Source organism: Pelobates fuscus, chromosome 2, assembly GCF_036172605.1.
Source record: "Pelobates fuscus isolate aPelFus1 chromosome 2, aPelFus1.pri, whole genome shotgun sequence".
Lineage (NCBI taxonomy): Eukaryota > Metazoa > Chordata > Amphibia > Anura > Pelobatidae > Pelobates > Pelobates fuscus.
In genome coordinates, this window is record NC_086318.1 from 307,508,317 (window position 1) to 307,534,616 (window position 26,300).

General features: G+C 38.3%; 1 protein-coding gene across 1 annotated transcript in view; it reads left to right on the forward strand.

Moving 5' to 3' along the window:
* Window positions 1-26,300, forward strand: part of FRK (fyn related Src family tyrosine kinase) — a 123,353-nt gene that overhangs the window by 79,967 nt on the left and 17,086 nt on the right. The window contains exons 3-5 of the mRNA XM_063443500.1: window positions 15,177-15,340; window positions 19,649-19,817; window positions 21,685-21,843. Of these exons, the coding sequence (XP_063299570.1) occupies window positions 15,177-15,340; window positions 19,649-19,817; window positions 21,685-21,843 (492 nt within the window). The remainder of the gene's footprint in view (window positions 1-15,176; window positions 15,341-19,648; window positions 19,818-21,684; window positions 21,844-26,300) is intronic.

Consider the following 26,300-nt stretch of genomic DNA (forward strand, 5'->3'; position numbering starts at 1 on the left):
GATCCTGCCCCCTGGTGGAAAAAAAAAATAAAGTTAAATCCCACCCCCCTTTCCCCTGTTTTAATAAAATTAACCCCTTCCCTGCCAATTGATCACTGACTACAGTGATCAATTGGCAGGGTATACATTTTAATGTCATCTGATTTTTTTTTAACCCCTGAGGGTTAATTATTATTTTTTTTAACCCTCAGGGGTTAAATTTATTGTAATAATTAATTTAAATATTTAAAAATTATATATTTAGCTAACTGGGATGGGTGGAAGTTAGTGGGGAATTGGGGAATTTGGTGTTAGGCTAACTAGGGGTTAACGTTAATTTTTTTCAAAATAAGCTTTAAAAAGGTAAAAAATAAATGTTTTAACTGTTTTAGTAACGTTTAAGTAAAAAAAAAAAAATACCACCCCCCTTTACCCAGTCTAAATAAAAATTAACCCCTTCCCTGCCAGTTGATCACTGCCTACAGTGATCAACATACAGATCGCAGTATTGTACTGTGATCTAATTTTTTTAACCCCTGAGGATTAACTTTTATTTATTTTTTTAACCCTCAGGGGTTCAATTTATTTAATTAATTCATTTAAATATTTTATAATTATATATTTTGCTAGCTGGGGTGGGTGGGAGTTATGGGAAAGTGGGGAATTTACTGTTAGTGCTGCTTACTGCTAGTTAGGGGTTAACGGTAAAAGAAAAGTTTAGAAAAAAATTTAAAAGTGTAAAAAAAGTTAAGAAAATGTAAAACATTTAAAAGTAAAAAAAAAAAGTTTAAAAACGGGTTTTACAAAGTAAAAAAAGTTTTACAAAGTAAAAAAATACATTAAAAATGCTCATTACCACTACACTTGGTACAAGCTAGCCGAAAAATGATCCCACGCTAAGGTTCAAAATATGCCTTTTGAATTACCCTGGGATGTCTTCTTTAAGAAATGGTATGCCTTTATGGAGTAATTGGATTATATAGCCTTGTAAAATACTCCAAAATGGGACATGGACACAGCGTAAAAATTCAAAGTTTGAAAAAAACTGGAATGGCTGTGTCTCAAATGTGCCCCTTCAATGTCCACATATACCTGGCAAAGGTACATACGGGGATATTGCTGTACTCGGCCAACATAGCTGAGCAACATATTAAGTATTATACAGTCGTAGTACACATAAGGTTTGCAAAATATACTGCGCAAACTCACTTTGTGTGTCAAAAAGGCAGAAAAAATGCTTTTTACCACTACACTTGGTACAAGCTAGCGGAAAAAATATCCCACGCTAAGGTTCAAAATTTGCCTTTTGAATTGCCCTGGGATGTCTTCTTTAAGAAATGGTATGCCTTTATGGGGTAATTGGATTAGATTGCCTTGTAAAATACTCTAAAATGGGACATGGACACAGCGTAAAAATTCAAAGTTTGAAAAAAACTGGAATGGCTGTGTCTCCAATGTGCCCCTTCAATGTCCACATATACCTGGCAAAGGTACATACGGGGGTATTGCTGTACTCAGCCGACATAGTTGAGCAACATATGAAGTATTATATAGTCGAGCGATCACGTGGCCACGGGGTCCTGATCTGCCGCGGGGAGACTTCCTGGGCAGACAGGCAGTCCCCCTATTTTTCTGGGAGGAGCGCTGACCGCCGCCGGGGGACCGACGGCGATCAGGTAAGTACCCTCAGACCGTTATGACGGTTCAGGACCGTCATCGGTCCTCAAGGGGATGTTTCCGATGACGGTCCTGAACCATCATCGGTCGTCACGGGGTTAATCACTTTTATCTATCACATGTATCTAAAATTGTGCTTTTATATATTATCTATGATGTAATAACCCTGCAAGCCTTTCCCCTAGTAAAATATAGTGCAGCAGTGTATTTTTGTTTGTTTCTCTTCTGGCCTTTCATAAATGTATAGTTATTGTGCTGTCTGCTAGGTTCAAAGAAGGCTTGAAGTACAGTCTATATATTAAACTTTATATACATTACACAAGGGAATTATGTGCCCACCACCGTGAGTATACTCTACTTGGAAATGAGAACCTAGATGTGTATGATGTGTTCTCTTTGCTAACGTAACTAGCAACATGTCTACATAGAAAAATTGTTTTTCTCTAAAGACATACAGAAATAACAATAACCAAAAAAGTCACCAAAACAGAGCATTGAATAGAAAAGTATTGACAACCGGACACTCCATGATACAGTTTAAAAAATACAATGAAAAAATGTAATGTGATTCGCGTTACGATTTGTAATATTTTGTTAACTAATCTCTATATTTGAAAGACAATTAAATGTATACATTCACATCGCTTCATTTACATGTATCCTAGAACTGAGCACCTTTATCTTGACTTCCTGGTAATTATCATTTTACGCTGATCTGTGTACCAGTTAGCAGACATAACCATCAATTTAATTAGCTTTCAATTCGTACTGTTAGAAAAAAGTATCCAAATGATTTATCTCCAAAACCTCCCATAGACTTAATGATGACTTCTATAGATAAATCACAGGAAAGTTTTTCTAACAGTATTGGATTGTTTGTGTGACAAATGCTCTTTTCCACGGATGTTTGTCATGAACTCCTGGAGGTGTGTGGAAGCTGGCCTCCTGCCCACTGACTGTGGTCCAGGTCGGAGACCCCATTCGAGAGCTACCCTGCCCAGCTGCCATTAGCAGCTTTCCCTCGGTGCCCCTGGTTCGGGAATGTCCCTTCTCACAAATTGAACTAAATGCTACAAACAAACCACGAACGGTCCTCAGTGGTACTGAGCCGCGACCGCTAAGGAACTAATTTCGGCATGACGACTTTGTGGTTCCCAGTCACCTGAGTGGTACTTAACTGCGAATGTTATGAAACTGTTTTTGGCTAGGTGACCTTGCTCTGGGGTTTTGAACCACTTTGCGACTCAGCAGGAGAGCACTTTTTGGAGGGAAGGTGCCTGAGACTAAGGGGAACAAATGCTCCCTGAGAGCCAGGCTGAGCCACAGGAGCTCCTGAAAGTTGACCGGCCAAAGCACACATTGCTCTGGAACTATTTTTGGCATAGGACCACACTACACTGCATGGATCTGAGCACTATTTAATCAACTTGGGCGCTCAGATGAGGGCTTTTTGAGGATGTAGGACATGTGGGGTTATTGTATGTTTTTATGATGTTTTAGGGTACTTTTATGTTTTTGTGTTTGACTCTTTGTTCCTGTGAGATAATTTGCTTATCAGTATTTAACTCAGTTTTATAACATGACAGGAGGCTTCATATTTGCTTAAGGCTCTCTTTACTAGAACTCCACAGCAGCACAGAAAAACAACCAATCAGAAAAAAGTTAGGTACTATAAAACTCCCCTCCCCATGCATCATTTCCTATTTCTTTGTTGCTCTGCAGTCAGTACAGGTCAGAGTACCACTGCCTCCTGCTTCTAGTTGGTGGCTTTGGGTTTATTATGATTTATTTATGATTTATATTAATTATGCTTAGTTTTTTAAGATTACTTTGCCTTTTGGCTCTTCTTTGCTTTCCCTGGTTTTCTTTGGGGATATTTTATTTTACATTGTAGTGGTTTCATGGGGGCATGGGGGTTCCTGGAGATACATATTCAGTTTGCTCTCCCTTTGATCCCCCCCTTCTAGTTTATATCACAGATTGCTGTGAGTTTTACTGACAGTGTATATCACAGATTTAGTTTTGCTGACAGTGTATATCACAGGTTGCTGTGAGTTTTGCTGACAGTGTATATCACAGATTGCTGGGAGTTTTGCTGCCAGGGTATATCACAGATTGCTGTGAGTTTTACTGACAGTGTATATCACAGATTGCTGTGAGTTTGCTGGCGGTGTATATCACAGATTACTGTGAGTTTTGCTGACAGTGTATATCACAGATTGCTGTGAGTTTTGCTGACAGTGTATATCACAGATTGCTGTGAGTTTTGCTGACAGTGTATATCACAGATTTAGTTTTGCTGACCGTGTATATCACAGATTTCTGTGAGTTTTAGACAGTGTATATCACAGATTTAGTTTTGCTGACAGTGTAGATCACAGATTGCTGTGAGTGTTGCTGCCAATGTATATCACAGATTGCTGTGAGTTTTGCTGCCAGTGTATATCACAGATTGTTGTGAGTTTTGCTGACAGTGTATATCTCAGATTGCTGTGAGTTTTGCTGACAGTGTATATCACAGATTACTGTGAGTTACAGGTATATATGAAACTCAAATGGTAGACATTGTCGTATTCATTATATCTAGGACTTAGTTTCTTCCCCATTATATTTTCTGCCTTTTCTTCTGTTTTGTCGCAGCTTGAAAGAGGAAATGATGCATGGGGAGGGGAGTTTTATAGTACCTAACTTTTTTCTGATTGGTTGTTTTTCTGTGCTGCTGTAGAGTTCTAGTAAAGAGAGACTTAAGCAAATACTCGCCTCCTGTCATTAATAAAATTATGATTATATGTACACTAAAGCTAGCATAATCTACAATTGCATTGATACATTTTTCTCTCACCATCAGCATATGAGAATTTTTTTATTTTTTTTACTAACATTTTAGACCCTGTGTTAACTAATGCAAGATAAAGGACACTGTATACTATCTAAATCTTTTAATTTCCCAAATATATTTTATAAAGGATAATTGAATAAGTGAAAAAACTGTACATAAAATGTCTGTGTTAATGTCTGTGTAAAGCTAGCATATTCTACAATTATCTCCCAGACTCTGGGAGCGGCTTGTATTGTTTGGAAACCCCCTGCTGGGGTCTGTGCATAAAAGGAAGAGTTTGGCTCATTAAAATCAGTTGTACTCCCAGAATGTTGCATAGTTCCTGGGAGAGGCAAGGACTATTTACTGCTCAGCATCGTGTTCCAGCTCGTGGAGGAATTAGCGGGGATAGCCCTTGTAAGGACTATAGCTCCCAGGACTGTGAGTCATCCTAGGGTCAGCTAGTCCTCTACCCTGTTCTAGGAAGGAGAGGCTCCAGGAGAACTCCACTCAAGCAACGGCAACTGGGGCAGAAGCGCAGTATTGAATAAATTTGGCCCACTTAAAAAATTGAGGCCATAGAGAGAGAAAGGGTAATGGAAACTGCTGGAGATATTTATGTTGCAAATGTTGCAGATATTTATGTTGCAAACGTTGCAGACAGTGTTGCACCTATTTACAAGATTTTTGACACAATTTATTGAATCTGTTAGATTTTTTTTAATATCTTTTTTCTTTCATCATTAATGATTGCATACCTATTTATTGGCAATGTAATGGATTCATCAACCTTTAACTCACATTTTAAGTCACTAAGGTTTTCTTTTTCACTTTTCTGCCTCTAAATTTGGCAGTCTTTTTTTAAATAAATATTTTTCTGAAAAATGGCAGAAAAGCCAACATATTTCAGTTTTAAAACAATTTCATAAATACAAACAAAACACACTTTTCAGAACCCTTTGATAAATCTCCTTGATTGTTTCTGTTTCATTTCTTCCAATTCAATATGTACTCTGGATGTGATATCAGTTTCCAACTACTTAAAGGGAAACTATCACTTTATTGAAATTAATAAATCCCCTCTGCAGTAAGCGGATTTTAGCTGGAGGTACAGCCTACACTGACAGCAAACATGGGGATGGGCAAGGAGCTCTATGGGGGGGAAGGGCTCAGCAGAGCTGGTGCCATAGTGGTAGCAGTGGCGAACACACACTCCATGGGGCCCCGGTGCGAAACTGATCCGTGGGCTCCCCCTACCCTTACCCTCTCCCCCCTGACTGTGGGCTCCTCCCCCCGCCGACACATACATACAGACACAAACACATACACACACCCCCGACAGACACATACATACATACACACATGCAGACACATACATACAGAGACACACACGCAGACACATACATACAGAGACACAGACACACACATACATACACACATACAGAGACACAGACACACACATACATACACAGACACACACACACACACACACACACAGAGACACAGACACACACATACATACACACATACAGAGACAGAGACACAGACACACACATCCATACACAGACACTTAAAGCGCCCAGCGCAGACCGGGCCCCCTTACAATCCATGTCCATCGGGTGGCCCTGACAGCATGGGCCACCCGATGGACCCCTTAACATGCGGCCCCGGCGGTTTGCCGCACGGGTCGGGGCCGCAAAGTGTGGCAGCTGCTACCCGGTCGCGCGAGGCCGCAGGGCGGCCGGGCCCCCTGGAGTGCCGGGCCCAGTCGCAGCTCCAACCCCTGCGACCCCTGCGACCGCGGTACGTACGCCACTGAGTGGTAGCATTGGCTCTGCTTATTGGGCAGCCATTGAGTACAACATTTTTATTCTATAAATACATGTCATGTGCAATAGTTAGAATTGTGTTGCGGGACTTGCAATGAACAGAGGTTATAAAAATGATTGGGAGCTAAGAAATGTGAGTTAAATTTTATTGTTCACACCTCACAAGTACATATTTGTCAAAAATAGGGATAAGAAAATATAATAGTAAAAATTCTCAGAAGCTACTGTTAAACCACATTTAAATAAAAAATAGCATCACAGTTGTCAATGTTTTATTCAATAAAGTAAGCAGTGACAACTACTGCAATGAAAATAAAACCATTAGCAGATGATGTGGTTTAATTCATACACGCATTAAAGGGGCACTAAAGGGACTTTAGCTCATTAAAGTGGTCTGGGTACACTGCCACTGTCCCACTTAGTCCTGTTATGTAAGTCATTGCAGTTTTAGAGAAACTGCAATAAGTACCTTGTAGGACTAAGACAGCCACTAGAGGCACTCCTTGGATGTTAACGGACTCCAGGTTGTCTAACTGATGCTGGATGTCGTTTTGCATGAGGACATCCAGCGTCCGTGATATCCCCATAAGAAGCATTAAGGCAATGCTTTCCTATGGGGAGGACCTAATGCGCTTGTGGTTCTCGCCATGCATGTGCATTAGCCCCTCTGCTAGATTACGTCAGGGGAGGTGGAGTGCCAAACCAGCAGTAGGGACATCGGCTCTGGAATCGGGTGACTAAAGTTTTTTCATTTTTTACTTTTATTCACATCAGTTTGCATACATTTGCAGTTAAAAATGCAAACATATTGCACTATACAATAATATTGCTGTATGGCAATGCATTGAGGTTGGTCGCAAATGCATGGGTGGTGGGACCACCCACTCAGCTACCAAAATGAAAAGGTCGAGTAATAAAGCCCTGGACGTGTTCCGGACCCTCTTGGTGCTTTATCAAGAAAATGTACTACTTTATTATTTATTACTCGACAACGGGGAGCATCGACCTCCAGGCCCCCGGATTACCTAGAGTTGGAGGCCACTGCTATCAGCTTGTTGGCAGTCCATCCTAGGCACCTGAGCGATGCGTGGGTATTCCCCTTGGTAAGTATGCTGAGAGTCTTCTCATCTGTTCCATGGCAAGGCATGAAGGGAGCCTCCATAGTGTAAGCGCTGCCTCCTATGCAGTTGCTGTGAACATAAGGCCAAAATTTAACCAAAGTCCAGCAAATGAAGGCTGAGCTGAGAACTATTTATTTGTAAGTTGAAACTTGGCAACTTGGAACTGGAAAACAAGTGACCGGGTTCACCCTCTCTGGTCAACCTTGCAAGTTGAGAGTGACAGGCATCTTCATATTGAGATGGTTCACAGATTACGAGCAGATTGTCTCCAACCTGAGCAGTAGGCCGCAGGCTCATGTCATCAAATAGGCCTGAGGCTTCAGAGGCTTCATATTGGTGGGATCTTCAGCTTCCAACTGGTCTCCCTGTAATGCCTGCATATTCCCCTGTTCAAATACATTTATCTGAGGTTCAGATGGTCGGTTCATAAGTGGTAAATCAATGTTTAATCAATTAGAAAGCAAAAACATCTGAGATACTTTGACAAGGATGAAATAGTAATAGATGACTGGTTTAGAGGATCTTCACAACGGTGAACTGCATGGGCACCCAAGGTTCACTGATAGAAGTAGGGAGCAATGGCTAGCCCATCTATACCGATGAGACAGAAGAGCTACTGTAGTTCAAATGGCTAAAAAACGTAATGCTGCCCATGATAGAAAGGTGTCAGAACACACCGTGCTTTTCAGTTTGCTGCCTTGCCTATGGAGCTGCGTAGATACAGACTGGTGAGAGTGCCCATGGTAACACCTGTCTACCTTCAAAAGTACCTTCAGTGGGGATGTGAGATTTATAACTCGACCATGGAGAAGGTTGCCTGGTCTGATGAATCACACTTTCTTTTACATCAGCTGGATGGCTGGGTGCATGTGTGTTGTTTACATGGGGAAGAGATGGCAGCAGGATGCACTATGGGATGAAGGCAGGCCAGCATAGGCAGTGTTATGGTCTGGGCAATATTCTCCTGGGAAAACTTGGGACCTGGATTCATGTAGATGTTACTTTGACACATACACCCTACCTAGAGATTGTTGCAGACCATGTGCATCCCCTTATGGCAATGGTGTTCTCTGATGGCATTAGCCTATTTTAGCAGTATAATGCATCCTGACAAGTTGCAAACAATTTTCAGGAATGGTTTGAGGAAGATGACAAAAAATTCAATGTGTTACCTTGTCCTCTAAATTCCCCAGAATTCACTCCAATTGTACATCTGTGGGATGTGCTGGAACAACAAATCTGATGCATGGGGCTTCACCCCGCAACTTTATGGACTTAAAGGATCTGCCTCTAATGTCTTGGTGCCAGATACCACCAGACATGTTCAGATGTATTGTATTGTCCATGCCTTGATGCATCAGAGCTGTTTTGGCAGCACTAGGGGGACTATATATAGCCCCCTATCCAGGGCCGGCGCGTCCATAAGGCGGCACAGGCGGCCGCCTTAGGGCGCACCGGCTCTGGGGGCGCCAGATTTCAGTGACCGGCAGAAGGGAAGCGCTCCCTCCTGCCAGGTCACCTTCTGGATCCCCGGCGGGCGGCAGCGTTCTAATGAGAGGCGGCGAGGGAGCTCTAACCTGTCTGCTCTGCTCCCTCGCGCGCCCTGTGCTGATTCTGCGGGAGCCGGAATATGACGTCATATTCCGGCTCCCGGCATCAGCAGACAGCCCGCGAGGGAGCAGAGCAGACAGGTTAGAGCTCCCTCTCCGCCTCTCATTAGAACGCTGCCGCCCGCCGCACTGAAGCCCCACTGGACCCCAGGGACACATCCACACCAGCTCTCTCCAGGTAGGGAGGCTGGGTGGATATTATTATTAATTTGTGTGTGTCTGAAAGTGTATGTGTGAGTGTGTGTGTCTGAAAGTGTATGTGTGAGTGTGTGTGTGTGTCTGTGTTTGTCTGTGAGTGTAAATGTGTGTGTATGTGTCTGTGAGTGTGTCTGAAAGTGTATGTGTGAGTGTGTGTTTGTCTGTGAGTGTGTGTCTGAAAGTGTATGTGTGAGTGTGTGTTTGTCTGTGAGTGTGTGTGTCTGTGTATGTGTTTGTCTGTGAGTGTGTGTCTGTGAGTGTGTGTGTATGTGTCTGTGAGTGTGTGTCTGAAAGTGTATGTGTGAATGTGTGTTTGTCTGTGAGTGAGTGTGTGTCTGTATGTGTTTGTCTGTGAGTGTAAGTGTGTGTCTATGAGTGTGTGTATGTGTCTGTGAGTGTGTGTCTGAAAGTGTATGTGTGAGTGTGTGTTTGTCTGTGAGTGTGTGTCTGTGTATGTGTTTGTCTGTGAGTGTAAGTGTGTGTGTATGTGTCTGTGAGTGTGTGTCTGAAAGTGTATGTGTGAGTGTGTGCTTGTCTGTGAGTGTGTGTCTGTGTATGTGTTTGTCTGTGAGTGTAAGTGTGTGTGTATGTGTCTGTGAGTGAGTGTGTGTCTGAAAGTGTATGTGTGAGTGTGTGTGTGTTTGTCTGTGAGTGTGTGTCTGTGAGTGTAAGTGTGTGTGTATGTGTCTGTGAGTGTGTGTCTGAAAGTGTATGTGTGAGTGTATGTTTGTCTGTGAGTGTGTGTGTCTGTGTATGTGTTTGTCTGTGAGTGTGTGTGTGTGTGTGTGTGTGTGTCTGTGAGTGTGTGTGTATGTGTCTGTCAGTGTGTGTGTGTATGTGTCTGTCAGTGTGTGTGTGTGTATGTGTTTGTCAGTGTGTGTGTGTGTGTGTGTGTTTGTCAGTGTGTGTGTGTGTTTGTCAGTGTGTGTGTATGTGTTTGTCTTTGTGTGTCTGTATGTGTTTGTCTGTGAGTGTGTGTCTATGTGTTTGTCTGTGTGTGTATGTGTTTGTCTGTGAGTGTGTCTGTGTATGTGTTTGTCTGTGAGTGTGTATGTGTGTGTCTGTGTGTATGTGTCTGTGTGTGTTTGTGAATGATTGTATGAATGTGTGTGTCTGTCAGTGTATGAGTGTGTGTTTGTGAGTGTCTGTCAAATCAGTGAGATTATGTTTGTGATTGAGTGTGTGTCTGTCAATGAATGAGTGTGTGTCAGATCAGTGAGTCTGTGTCTGTCAGTGACGTCTGTGTGTTTGTCATTGAGTGTGTGTGGCTGTTAGTGTGTATACACCACTGAGTGTAGCGTGGCTTAGCGGAGCGCAGTACAGGAGCTTCTGTTTCCTGTACCTGGTCAGACTGAGAGGAGGTGCTCACTGAGAGAGCACTTCCTGTCAGTCCAGCCAGGTACAGAAAACTGAAGCTCCTGTAGAGGGTCTGCTCCGCAACGCTACAAGACAGGTAGGAGGCACACCAGGAAGGGGAGTGTGACCGCTAAGAGGGTGGGGGGTGCACCAAGGGACAGAGAGGGGAGGGGAGAGAAAAACCAAGGGACAGGGAAAGGAGGTGGGAGGGGAGAGGAACACTAAGGGGCAGGGAAGAGGGAGGGGCTGGTTAGGAGGCACATAGGTGAAGATGTTAATTTTAGAGGGAGGGGGGCGTAAAAATGCATCTTCGCCTATGTACCCAAAAATCCTTGCACCGGCCCTGCCCCTATCATATGCCACAAAATTACAATTGGTGTGCTTATATTTTGTGAAGCTCAAAATTGTAAAAAAAAAACAGGAAGATCTATCTATATTACACTTAGCAGACATTGCCAAGAGGATATTTCTTAATACTTGGTATTCAAGTCAAGGAGATTCGTAAGAGATGAGAGTGCCAATAATCAGCTTGAAGGAGCTGCAGAGTTCTGTGTCTTGCAGGCTGATGTTGTGCATGTTGGCATTATAAACACATTACATAACTCTGATATGTTTTAAGTTGCAGCAAGATATGTTTTGTTTTTTTATGCACATAATATGAAGCTCTTCTGGAGTTTGCCAAAAATCACACAGCGCTTCATATGCATCATGAAAATGGGTTTGAAGTCAGATTAGATCAAGGTAAAGGTTATTTATGGAAAATTGTGTTATATAACTGCCCATATTTCAGAGCATGTCATCTGTACATCGCCATGGTGGCAGCACAGTGCTGTGAGTTCCTTTCTTTAGCAGGCAATGGCATCTTATTAGAACATAATGAAAAATGTACATGAGCAAAATACATGGAAACACAGCCAGAGAATCTGTGATATTCCAATAATCAATACGGTGGTTTTATTGTAATCCTTAGTCCTTGAAAACACATTACAATTTTGAAAAGTGTGGTCTTCAGCAAAGGCATCCTGGGACCTCCCCTGCCGGCCTCGGCCCATGGCCACCGCGGCCCACGGGGCATTTGCCCGGTGTGCCTGATGGCCAGTCCGGGCCTGCACTAGATATAAATAGTGAAAATGTCCCAATTAAAGGTTGATGTGTGTCCTCTTTTTAGTTTTGGAAATAGTGCAGATTTCAATAGAAATTGACACTTTTATGAATTTACCCCCATGACTTTCAGTCAGACAACCAGTCCTGTTACTTCCTCAGAGCACCTGCCTTGTAAAGACTTCTCATTGAGCTGCATTTGAAAGTTGGTGATTGAACAGCCACAGAAGAGTTAGAAGGGGAGAGCTGGCAAAGGTAGAGAACTGCAGGTTTTGCAAGAGGTTTTTAGATATTACCACTAATTAAAAAAAAAAATGCATCATTAAATGCATGCATGTTTTCATTGGGGGTATATCTGCTGATCAGTGATATTTATTTATGTTGTATTTGGGCAGGGGAGTTTTACTTTAATAATTCACATCAGTAAAATTCCAGAAGGTAAAACTCATTCCTTGAATTTTTGAGACCCATTTGAGAACTTTGTTTGAAATTGTGATTGTTGGCTTCTCAATATGTGTGATGTTATGCTCCACAGACTGTTTAAGGACACAAAATTGTTATACAGTAGATAGATTTACATTTGATTTAAAATATACACTTTAGTTTGCAGATTTCATCCATCTCTATTTTATGCCTGTTAGGCTGGAACTCACAACAGGCTCTGGAAACCCTTACACTGCCATGGACTTATGCACTATCACTATCTTCTTTCCTTTGTCTGTGTAATCAGCTGCTGGGAGTACTCAAAGAAGTCACACCATTGCAGATGAATTATCAATAAGCATTCAAAGGTTTAATGCGTAGTACATTGTATGTATAAAACACATCAACGGCAACATTAACCAATCATGGAAGTCTCAGAACCAAAAGTATAATTTTTCATATAACATTACGTAATGTTGTTAGTTAGTCTCCTGTTAACTGATGCACGTGACCGTTTTAGATTTAGGAGCCCAATTGAAAGTTTCAGTTGCTATAAAGAATGCTTTTTTTTTTTTCAAGTGCAGGATTTTTATAAAAGATAGAAAAAACTACTGTCAGGCGCAAGAACACAAGAACAGAAAAATATTGTATGTTTAAAAAAAAAATGTGAGTTTAACCCTTTCAAAGCATGAGTATCTTCTATTATAATCAGGCCTACTGACCATTTGGTCTTTCAAGCTATGTATACAGTAATACTTGAGCTTCGTAATAAGAAATACAGAAAGAAAGCAGGACATGAGACTGAAACCCTGTTACATAAAATATATATCTCTGTATGTCTAGGGGAATATTCGCAAAGCATTGCATAGGTAAAACAATTTGTTTTCCAACAATTCTCAATTTGTTACATAGTTACATAGCTGAAAAGAGACTTGCGTCCATCAAGTTCAGCCTTCCTCACATATGCTTTTGCTGTTGATCCAAAAGAAGGCAAAAAACCCAGTCTGAAGCGCTTCCAATTTTACAACAAAATAGGAAAAAATTCCTTCTTGATCCCAAAATAGCAGTCAGATGTCTCCCTGGATCAAGCAGCTATTACCCCACTAATTAGAAATTGTATCCCTGTATGTTATGTTTTTGCAAGTATTTATCCAATTGCAATTTAAACATCTGTATAGACTCTGACAAAACCACCTCTTCCGGCAATGAATTCCATATCCTTATTGCTCTTACTGTAAAAAAAAAAACTTTTCTTTGCCTTAGATGAAATCTCCTTTCTTCAAGCCTAAATGTGTGACCTCGTGTCTTATGTTTATGAATAGATTTCCAGATAATGGTTTGTACTGGCCCCGAATATATTTGTATAATGTTATCATATCCCCTCTAACACGCCGTTTTTCCAAACTGAAGAGATTTAAATTTTTTAACCTTTCTTCATAACTAAAATGCTCCATTCCTTTTATCAATTTTGTAGCTCGTCTCTGCACTTTTTCTAGTGCCATGATATCTTTCTTTAGAACAGGTGCCCAAAATTGCACAGCATATTCAAGGTGTGGTCTTACCAGCGATTTATAAAGAGGCAAAATTATAATTTCATCTCGAGAATTTATGCCCCTATTTCTACATGACAAAACCTTACTGGCCTTAGCAACGGCAGATTGACATTGCATATTGCTACCTAATTTGTTGTCTATAACAATTCCCAAATCCTTCTCGTGTGTGGTTATCCCTAATTCACTACCATTTAGGGTGTAAATTGCTTGTGCATTCTTAAGCCCGAAGTGCATAACTTTGCATTTTTCTACGTTAAATTTCATCTGCCATTTTAGTGCCCAGTCCCCCAATCTATCCAAATCCCTCTGCTGCAAGGCAATATCCTGCTCACATTTTATTACTTTACAAAGTTTTGTGTCATCTGCAAACACTGATACATGGCTTTCAATGCCTTCTTCTCATTCCACCAGTATGGTCTTGATCTCCGTACTTCTACTTATAAAGGAAAAAAAATCCAAGATAAATGATTAACACATTAAAGAACTATTATTGTGATTGTTTCCACTGAAATGTGAAATCAATTCTATTAAAAATTTGCATTTAGTTCAATTGAGCAAAATGAATGGAAATGCTAGTAGCGAAAACAAGCTCCTGACCACCTCTTGACATCTCACATTCAGGGAATGATCCAGAGAAACAAGGACTTGTGATGTATATCATCAATAAACCCATGTTGCCTCCTGTTACTTGGAAGCATAGCACACTAGCTGTCAAATGAAGGGGCACTATATCTGTATACACAACAATTTATGTACGGGTCTCTTCCTCCTAATGGCTTCGATACATCCAAATCGATACAGACAAGTAGGGAGGGGCAAAGAAAAACAGACAGGGAATGGTAAACTGCAGTGATGGTGGATGTGACAATATCCAGTGACTAGAAGATCAAGAAGGAGCATTAGAAGGTGGACAAATACCAAGGGCTGAAAAAGGGAACTAGCAATGAAGTAAAAAGTGAAGTCAGTGAAGGCAGTGGTAGTCCTAGTTAAGAAAAGAACACTTGGGGCTTGGAGATTGGCTTAAACAGATCACTGGTGGAACATCTCTGTCCAGAAGAGTGCAGATGTAGGAACAGCGAAAATACTCTTCAGAACTTCCAGGACTCTAGTAGAGGACCTGATAATGAGGATTACACAAAAACACTAAAACAAAAAACCCCTGGAGAAGGGAGAATGTCAATTGTGTTTATATATAAATTCCACAAATCCCTTCTGTGTTCTCTTCATCCTTTGGTAGTGGATTATTTTTTATAGAGGGACATTTACCTATTAATATTGGCTCTGTGGAATGAAGAAAGTTATCCTATATGTTTGAGCTATAAGTACCTATTGACACATTGGGAGTTTAATCTTAACATTACTTTATACTGACTTGACAAGTGATTTTTTTCCAGCTTCTCCACCTCTTTTGATTCAAATTTTGTGCATCATATAGCAATTCAATCTTTGTTTTATAGGTAGGACATTTCATTATTTTGAAATAAAACATGTTTTGCTTGTTTGCTTTCTAGTGTATGATGGCTCTGTTGTGAAACACTACAGAATCAAAAGGCTTGACAATGGAGGATTTTATATAACTACAAGGAATATGTTTACAACTTTAAATGAACTTGTTCAATATTATTGTAAACACGCTAACGGACTTTGTTGCAAACTCACAGAGCCATGTGTAAAGGTAAGTTAAAATTCTTTGATAACAGTTACTAAATAAAAACTCTATAAGAATAAAAAAAATAGGTAATGGGCAGTAGATTGCTAAAAAAAAAAAAAAAAAAAAGGAAATCCTGGGTTCATAATTCCATATGCAACAGGTCAGTGTTGTTTTAATAGAGAGCAATGTCAGTATGTTATTTATATTGTTTATGGTGATCTAAATGTATGAATTGATCTTAATGAAATGAATGCATAATGCCAGATTCTACAACATATATGTAAATTGTTAAAGCAGTGTTCCCAACCCATTAATTCTATTGTTATTGAACCCAAATCTAATAGCTGTTTTGAGATAAGGGTGTTGGGCATCTTTAAATTGCATCACAAATTCCAAAAGCTGTCCTTGTACTTACTGAAAAAATTATTGTAATAAATAATTTTTTATTGGTTTCATAAAAGGTACATTCTTCCTCTCGCAGGGCATTATATTGGAGAGCATTCAACATTTAACATCTACATATGTCATATGGTGTCATAATAACATAGTAGGTAGGGCAGCAGCAATTGATGCCCCATGAATCTGAAGGCGAGTAGCCAAGCAACATAGGGGATAAAATTGAGCTTTAGGAAGTACTGGTATTCAATTATGGAGTATATGAGAGCTGTTAACATAGTACAGTGCCCGATGTCCCCTACCACCCGAGAAGTCGTGGGTCTTATCACTGCCCCCCATAAATAACCCCAGTCATGGCCAACTGTGGGTTGAGACATTAAGGCCTTAGAGAGCCTTATTAAGGTAGGCTGAAAAAAATAATAGTAAAACATATTAATGTTTATTTGTTTGGCTCAAAGCATTCCATACATATAAAATAGAAAATAGATAATAGAATAGAATAGACAATACAAAGAAAGAAGGGAGAAAAAGATTCAGTGAAAAAAAAACAATAATGATACCTTTCCACGGAGTCTATACACCAGTGGGACACTCCAGGGGTGTCCTTGGGCATAACATCAATTAGTTAATTAAAACAAAGAAAAAGCACCTGCTGCTGCAGGAAAGGTAAGTAACAGCTCTATGCAGCCCCCAACAGGACCGCCGGGCTTGTAATGAGCCTGGCGGTCCTTGTCTGTATTATGGCAATGTAAGTTGCCATAATACAGACATTAACTCGTGTATAAGTCGAGTTGCGGTTTTTCAGCACAAAAAATGTGCTGAAAAACTCGACTTATACTCGAGTATATACGGTAATCACACAAAAATTATTTTTTTATAAACATGAAAAAATGCAGCCTGGAAATACTAACAGTATAATGTTAACTATGTTCATCTCTGTGATGGGAGTACAATTGTAGCAACCCGGAGATCAAAAGTAAGAAGTAACAATATTTACAAAATTCAAACCACCAGCCTTGTAAGGCTTCTCCTAAACCTATTTTTATAATCAATCAAAGCAGCAAAACAGGCTTTAATCGCTTGGCCAATCTGCTCCCACTGATCAATCCCACAATAATCTAAAGTCAGTAGCCTTGCTTATGAAGATATATATATTCTCATGCCAACATGGTATACAGGGAGTAGTTGGTAGGGAGTTAGATTCCTACAGTATCCCTCTTGGGCCCATATAGATACATTAGTTGCAAATATTAATAAGTATGTGGTTAATAAAAGTATGTACTAAAATATTGAATCAACTCAATACTGAAAATAGCTGTTAGATGGACATACTACATAGGATAGTAAGAATAAGCCTCTCTCCCTGTAAAACTCACTAGATAGGTGAAGGAGAATGATTAGGGATAAAAGAGTCAAATTAGGTCATGATTCAAAATAATAATAATAATAACAACACCAAATGCGTAAAAAGAAAAGTGAAGTTCCCTTTAAAAACAGAAACAACCTGTTTTGTTACTGTGTTCCACTTATTTTGTTCCCTGCTTTGACTGGCTATAAAATGGGTTTAAGAGAAGCATTATAAGTCTGGAGGTTTAAATATTGTAAATATTGTTACTTCTGACTTTTGATCTCCACATTGATAGAATTATACTCACATCACAGAGCTTAACATAGTTAACATTATACTGTTAGTGTTTCCAGGCTGCATCTTTTCACTTGTTTGTGTTTTAGTTTTTTGTTTGTTTGTTTTTCATTTAGAATAGACATTACACCGAATCGGCACAAGTGCCAGATGATACAATATGCCAATGATATTCTATGAAATAATCAGAATCTCAGGTTAATCAGAAATCAGCTTAATGAGAAATCGAAGTATTGGATGAAGCACGTTGACTTTGGCTTCCCTGATGCCCATGGAGAGTTGCTTGCAAGAGGGAGTTCTGATTGTAGCTTTATTTAGTCTGGAACAACATGATTCACAGTTTTCAAGTCACAGTTTTCAAGTCTCACCATAGCTTGCACTTCTTTATTTCTATCCGGGACTCATGTGCCAATTAACAGCTTTGCCACATTTCTTCACTTACTGGGACCTTGGACTCAGTCTTAGGTTTAGTTTATATATCCTTGTGTTGTTTGTTCCAGCATAGTATTTTGCTGCAATTATCTGTTTAATTAGCTATGAGCTTTAATCTTTGCTGATTAAAGTCGTGATTGTTATAGAAGTGATGTTATTTATCTTTTAACCCATTACACCTTATCAAAGCAGCTCCCATGCTATTTTAAATATATTTTTGTTCAAATTTAGATGGTGTACTATAAGTGCTTATAACATTTAGTTTTTTCTGTTTCTAAAAATAAATGACTCTTGATATGTATTGGAGTGCCTTTGAAGTATAATTTTTTATGGTTTTTCATCCTTCTAAGTCACGCATAGAGGAGTAGGAAAAGTAGCTGATTTTCTGATTTTTAGCTAGTCAGGTTAATCAGCAGGTATTCATTCAGTTTTAGTATCAAATGAGCTCAATAGATTTATTACAGACAGTTTCTTAAGTGTCATTGATATTCCAAATGAAGATTCTAAATACAATATAGCTAGATTGCTCCAAGACTAGAAGAAGCTACAGTCACATAACACATAATCATATTAGACAGACTGGTGACACGATTTTTCTTTCCAATGTATCTTCTACTGCCTATGCCGTGTTCTAATTTGGACATTTTAAACTTTTTTAAATTAAAGAAGCCATATGTATGCTTGTGATTACGAAAAGTAAGCACAAGCTACTCCCACCATACATGGCGACAAACATAAATTTAATAATATAAATAATGTTAAAAGTTATTTTCATATTGCACATTCTCTGAAAGCTGAACTTCCAATTTCTCAAATCAGCCAGGTTTTTCCAAAATGTGCAAGTTAAGTGCTTAAGAAAAAATATGTTTTTTTTCCCCAGTTAAATGGATAGGTATATGGAAGCAGGCCTCTGGACAGGAATGGATATAAGACTCAGGTTAGAGGTATTTACTGCTAGAAGGAGCAAGGGAAATAGTAAGAGAAGGGGACTGTAAAACAAAAAATGTCTGTGTACAAAAAGTTTTCAACCAGATTATATTGACCACAATATTAATAACTATATGTACATTAAAAATTGGTGGAATACATTCCCTGAAAATAAAAAATAAAAAAAGTGCGAGTACAGAAAATGACATTGATAAATAATGTGATCAAGCGTAGGAACACCATAATAATTTGATGATTCTCATTTAGTAATGTATCTATTTTGATATTTACAAGGAATTAACTGTTCATCCTTTTGCCTATACATATCTTTTATTGATGTAGATCATATGTTTTAAAAAATATAATTTTTTTTGTGAAATGATAGTGCCATCTAGTGGACAATTTGAGCACTGTTTATATGGACAGATTGATCCTTAACTTATCTGTGGTCCTAATAATAATAATAATAATAACAAAGTATTTAACCAGGAAATGCATATTCAGATTACTCTGGTTTTCAAGTATGTCCTGGGGATGTTACCTTAGCCCAACATCCAGGGGTTGTTACTATTACCCAATTTAATGGTACTTATTTTATCTACCTCGGAACGATGAAGGACTGAGTAAACTCTGCCGGGATTAAATAATTCAAATGTAATTCTGCACTGATGAAAAAAACACAGTGCATTGTGTATTTATGTGAATGTGTGTAAAGTTTATTTAGCAACTGTATTCCTGACGCTCTAGTGTTCCTTTATGTTTGGCTATTTAAATCTAAACTGTGCAAATCGGTTCTCAGCTCATCAAATCGCACTGCACAGTAAATTTACCATAAATTATTGGATGTTCTGACACGGTTTAGATTCTGGTGTAATTCTATAATGATGTGTCACTTGTGGTTTGCATTTACTATAGTATTCTGTTTATTAAAACAGGCAGAAGCTCCGATGCCTCCAGATTTGTCCTATAGTACAGCAGATCATTGGGAAATCGACCGAAACTCGCTGAAGTTTTTGAAAAAGCTTGGGCAAGGCCAGTTTGGTGAAGTATGGGAAGGATTGTGGAACAACACTATATCAGTTGCCATAAAAACACTGAAGTCAGGTATATAACACATGCACTCTAAATACATAAGCCCTGTATGCTTCTATTTTCTAGTACAGGGATAGGCAACTTTTGGTTTTTAGTACAGTGATAGGCACTCCAGATGTTGTGGACTACTAGTACAGGGATAGGCACTCCAGATGTTGTGGACTACATCTCCCATAATGCTGACAAAGCATCATGGGAGGTGTAGTTCAAAACATCTGGAGTGCCGAAGGTTGCCTATCCCTGTTCTAGTGGATGGATTAACTTTATGTAACCTTTGCAAAGTGCCTATTGTATTGTGACTGGTACAATGAAATCATTTGTTAATTAATTTAGAAAAGACAAAGCCTTTGTTGTCTCTGAAATTCCCCCAGTCCCTTTAACAGGTATGTTTAAAGGCCTGGCTAGTAGCATACGACTAAACTTTTTATATATATATGGGATATAATTGAATCAAATGACTCTCTGATGGAAAGCCTTGAATAAACTTTCTGTAATTCAGCCTCGATGCTTGAGATCTTGTCCTCCCTATGTGGACCCATTCCAATATGATAACAAAAGTAAAATAAAAAATATCAGGGCAGGCTATTCTATTAATTTGTTCCAGTGTTAAAAGCTTTGTCAATAAAAGATCTACTTTAATATTGTCCTTATCCAATATGCTGTTACTTACTGGCCACATTTCAAGATACCTGAGAATTATACTTGAAACACACAATTGTGTTAATTGTTCTTTGGTATATAATATAAGGTATAACCTATACAGTGTAAACATAAAAAACAAAACAAAAATACATTAAAGAACAATATGTATACTTTCAAATGACAAGTAAAATAATTTGCAACACTCACATTGTTTAGAGCCCTTATAGGTCGGGTTTAAACTGTATAGGCATTTCATCAATATAAGCACTGCTTTTTCTTTTATTTGTTTATGACAATAAAATATTTTCCTAAATTATACTGGTTCCTGATTTCCAAACAGAAGAAAACTGCTGAGTTCTGGTTGGCCGGGTGATGAAAACATCTTTACTACAACATCATTATATTGATGAAATGCCTGCACAGTTTTGAGCCGGCTCATAAGGGCTCTAAACATTGTGAGTAATATCCATATGGTAATGAATAAAAAAACAATTAATCTAACATTTATTAATAAATATTAAATGGTGGAAACTAAGTATAAGGTAATTGGACGTTTTCCACTTTATTTCAATGTGATACTGATTTAATTCCATTTTGAAAACTGACCTTGAATAAAACATATCTCAAATGGCTTGTTTTGTCTGCAGAACCAACCTATAGTTACGGTGGTTTGCACATGTTTATTACAACAACACGAGTCTCTATTCACTTGGATGGAAGATGTCTTGGCTGTACTGCACATGTCCAAGGATCATCTATTAATTTGTATAGGAAAACTCAAAACGTGTACCACAATGAGTGTCCATTTATATTCCCTTTATAATCTCAATGATAAAATAAGTGTTGTCAGAGAGCTAGTAAATGAGTGAAAAAGGAAGACTTCTCCCTACTTTTACATCTTTATTACGATGCAAAAAAACATGAAAAAAAAATCTTTCAATACTAACAGAATCTGTGCGTAGACTTGCTTTTGAATTAAATGTTCAATTTTTCCAAGGCCACAAACATATAAAAGGTTTATGTTCTTCTAACACATCTGTTGTATTCCAATTATATATTTTCTTCAGTTCAGTTGATATAGTTTGATGGTTGTAAAGATTTGTGACCCTCTCTTCTTTTAGATTACAGAAACAGAAAGCAATTTTAACTATCCCCACATGGCTGCTGTGAAGATAGCAACAACCTTTAATAACATCAACTGACTGTTGTTTTTTTTTCCATTGCGCCCTTATCCCAGGATCAATGAATCCACAGGACTTTTTAAGAGAGGCACAAATTATGAAGAACCTCAGACATCCACGACTTATCCAGCTCTATGCGGTCTGTAGTTTGGAAGAACCAGTGTATATTATAACGGAACTCATGAGGCATGGAAGTTTGCTTTCGTACCTCCAAAGTAAGAAACCTGCATATGTATTGCATGCAAATTCTTTTATACAAAATATGAACATCATCTTGCCTCTAATTATACATTTTACAATGTAACCAGAACTAACTTTGGGCAAGTATCCTGTTAATGTTTACATATAGTAAGGAGTATATTTTAATGACTTTAATGTTTATTCACTGCCTTGGAAAAATGATGTGAGAATTGCAATTTTTTGGCCATAGTATATGTGCAGAAAAACTTTCTAAATAATTCTAATTAGGGTTATTTTAGTCCTAAAATATGCAGTTTATTTGTCAGTTTTTGTCACAGTTTTTTTTTATATCCCCCCCCCCCCTCCTCACCCCCCACAGATATGTTGTAAATGGAAGGATGACTTAAATATGGAGATGTTAAAGTGCTAATCTGGAATGGTGACATATCACTACTTTTTTTTTGTGTGTTTTTGACTTTTTAGTGTTTTTGATTATCTTTGTTCGCTTTGCTTGATTAATCCAGTGCTCCTCAACCCTCACCTCAAGGCACACCTAAAAGTCCAGTATTTAGAGATTACCTGAGTGTGTCTAAGGTGTTTAGAAAAAGAAGAAAAATCAGACACCTTAACCCCTTAACGCCGTTACGGCGTTCTATGCCGTCACGGCTTTAAAGGGCTTAGAACGCCGTAACGGCTTGCAGCCCCAGGAGGTACTGTGTACTCACCTCCGCTGCGATCCTCTTCTGGGGGGCTGCCTGAGAGCCCAGGCAGCCCCCCTCCGGCAAATGAGAAACTTGGGGGCCATGTGATCGCTCTCAAGAGCGATCACATGGCCCCCTATAGCTGGCTATGGATCTGCCAGCAGGGGGACTGTCTAAAATATTAGACAGTCCCCCTGCTGGTAGGTAGTGTAAAAAAAAAATATTAAAATGTTATAAAATAAATTAAATGCCTTTATATATATATATATATATATATATATATATATGTATATATATTATATATATAATATATATACATATTATATATATGTAACGTCATACGTAATGTATTTTAATATTAATATTAGTATATATATTAGTGTAACGGACCGTTTCACACACAAGAGGATAAAACCCAGTTTAGGCGATAATCCCCTTTCCAGATGCACAGGCAGCTACTGCAAACACCATTCTCCCGACTGGAACCACACGAACACTGGAACAGCTGAACAAGAAAAGCAGACATCGGCTTACACTCTTGGCAGTCAGCATACAATCCCATTCCCCCAAAGACCGAGACGACACATCGCTTTGAGGGTTAAGCAAGAACTCAAGACTGGGACACCCAGTCTGGCTTTTATTACAAACAAGTACATACAGGACACTCCCAGGGGGAGGATGAAATTAACCAATCACATGGATGTACCTCCCACACATTTCCTCCCCTTAGATTAACACTTAACACAATTATACTGTACACCTTTTTCCCCAATTCCTGGATGTACCCCAAATACCTATGCTACACCTCCAAAACAGGTATCCCCTGATAGCCCTTATTCAGGGGGACAACATATGCAAGAATCAGCCCATTCGGATAAATGGTTCGGGAGTTATGGGACTTTAAAGTATTGACCGACCGCATGGGTAAAGTATCCGAAAACAGTTCCATGCATTTTGGCCCTGCGGTCGGTCACAAACAGGTGAATGAAACATACAAATTACTTGGGTTATAGAGACTAAGGGGGATTCGCATGAATCCCCTAGTTCGTATGTTTCTTTCTACCGAACGGCGGGTCATTCGGTAGTTTCTATACGAATTCCTGGAAGTCTGGAGGTCTCAGCGGTGTTTGCCTAGTCGAGTGTCCGATTTCAGTTCCAGACACTCGACGGCAAAACACCGCTGTTCGGCAGTTAAAGATGGCCGCCGCCACGTGGTTGTTTCCTGAATGGCGGCCACCCAGAGGACACAGAACACATTACATGATTGCCAATTACCCGTTTGCAACATTGTTGCAAACGGTAATTGGAGGCACACTTAATCCTGGGTGGTCTGGTTGTTCGGTAGTTTCCTCAATACAATGAATGGAGTGATTCTACCGAACAATCAGATGAAGGCTGCATATATATATATAACCCAGGTTAACTGCATACATAAATACATATACAATATACAGGCAGTACAATAGGATATGCTTCACAGTCTTAAAGGGACAGTAGTCCCAAAATGTCCATTGCTGATTTTAAAGGGCCAGTAGCAGCAATATAAATTAGTACATGCCCAAATATAGTCTTTAAAGTGCAATATGTCCAGGGGCCATAGTCAGCGGGCAGGAGGCTAGCAGCCAGGCCTCTCCAGTTCACAGTGGCGAAGCTGGTTTCGCCACAATTAGTATTAAAATACACTTAGAATGACGTTACATATATATAATATGTATATATATTATATATATAATAGATCTACATATATATATTATATATATACGTATAATTACAATAATAAATAAAATAATTAAATAAATAAATAAAATATTGAAACAAAATTTAAAATAAATTATATATTCATTTGTAATTTCATTCTAACTGTATTTTGTTATTAATATATATATATATATATTGGAAACAGAATACACTTAGAATGGCATTCTATATATATCTATCTATATATAAAATACAAATAACCGCAAATATATATATAGAGATAAATACATATAATTACATAAAAGATTACATTAGTATACACGTAGAATTTATATACCTATAAATGCATATATATTAAAATTCTACGTGTATATTTAAGTAATTTTTTAACATAATTATGTCATTTGATTAATTAAAATTTGATTGACATGCCTGACAACACAGGGAGAAAGTGCAGAGAATTTAATTTGCAAGCACTATATTTGACCCTGTAACTCTCCAAGACACCATACAACCTGTATATAGGGGGTACTGTTTTACTCGGGAGACTTTGCTGAACTCAAATATTAGTGTTTAAAACTGGTAAATCGTATTACAACGATGATATTTTAAGTAAAAGTGACGTTTTTTGCATTTTTTACAACCAAACGGCACTTTTATGGACTATATTATTGTTGTAATATGTTTTACTGGTTTAAAACACTAATATTTGTGTTTAGTGAAATCTCCCGAGAATAACAGTACCCCCCATGTACAGGTTTTATGGTGTTTTGGAAAGTTAGAGAGTCACATATAAGGCTTGCATTTCATTTTTTTGACATTGAAATTTGCCAGATTAGTTATGTTGCCTTTGAGACCGTATGGTAGCCCAGGAATAAGAATTACCCCCATGATGGCATACCATTTGCAAAAGTAGACAACCCAAGGTATTGCAAATGGGGTATGTCCAGTCATTTTTAGTAGCCACTTAGTCACAAACACTGGCCAAATATTAGTTTTTTGCTTTTTTCACACAAAAACAAATATGAACGCTAACTTTGGCCAGTGTTTGTGACTAAGTGGCTACTAAAAAAAACTAAACATACCCCACGTTCAATAACTTGGGTTGTCTTCTTTTTCAAATGGTATGCTATTATGGGGGTAATTCTCATTCCTGGGCTACCACACCGTCTCAAAGGTAACATTACTAATCTAGCAAATTTCAATTTGAAATTTTGGAACGTTCTATATTGTGGGGATATTTATGGGATAATAATTGTAACAGTTTGAGAATTTCCCACTATTTAAATTCTCAGATCCCTAAGAACGTTAATCGTGTTAAATGAAATTTATATCATATAATTAATATCACAAATTGTTATAAAATATAATTTTTATTTTTAACAATTTAAATTAATAATGATGAGTAACATGCATGATAATAATCAATGGAATTTTCAGTATAACATGAATATACAATACAATATGGCAATAATCAATGAATATTCAGTATAAAACAATATATGCAATACAATAGGCCATTTACTTCCTGGTTAATATAAACGCCTCTACAGCACTTAGCTGTCAGGACAATTTATGAGGCTTCACAGAGAGGGAAACAAAGTTTTACGGAGAGACGGAACATTCCTTAGAGCTGCAGTAAAACTTTCAGCTGGCAGTTTAGAAATAACCCTTGCAATGCTGGCTAGACCTCCTAAGTAATTAAGGTCTACTCTTGTGTGATTTTAATTAAAATAACATTTAACCAGTCATCAACCATTTCCTTGATTTTATCCAATGAGAGAAATCTACTATGTTATATTAGCTGATATTTTAATTAATTTGTCTAAATAGATATTTTATCTTATTTTAGAGCCAATCAATACAGCTGGATAAATGGTCATGATATGCTAACGTGATATTAATCACACAAATACATTAATGGCTATATTAATCCTAGCTGCAGATAGGATGCTATAACCATATATATATTCTTTAATAATTAAGATTTCTAAATATGAAATCTAATCATGATTTATCCAGTCATATATCATGCTACTAATTTAATTAATTTAAATTAATTAATTAAATGCCTGTATATTTACCAGTTAAGT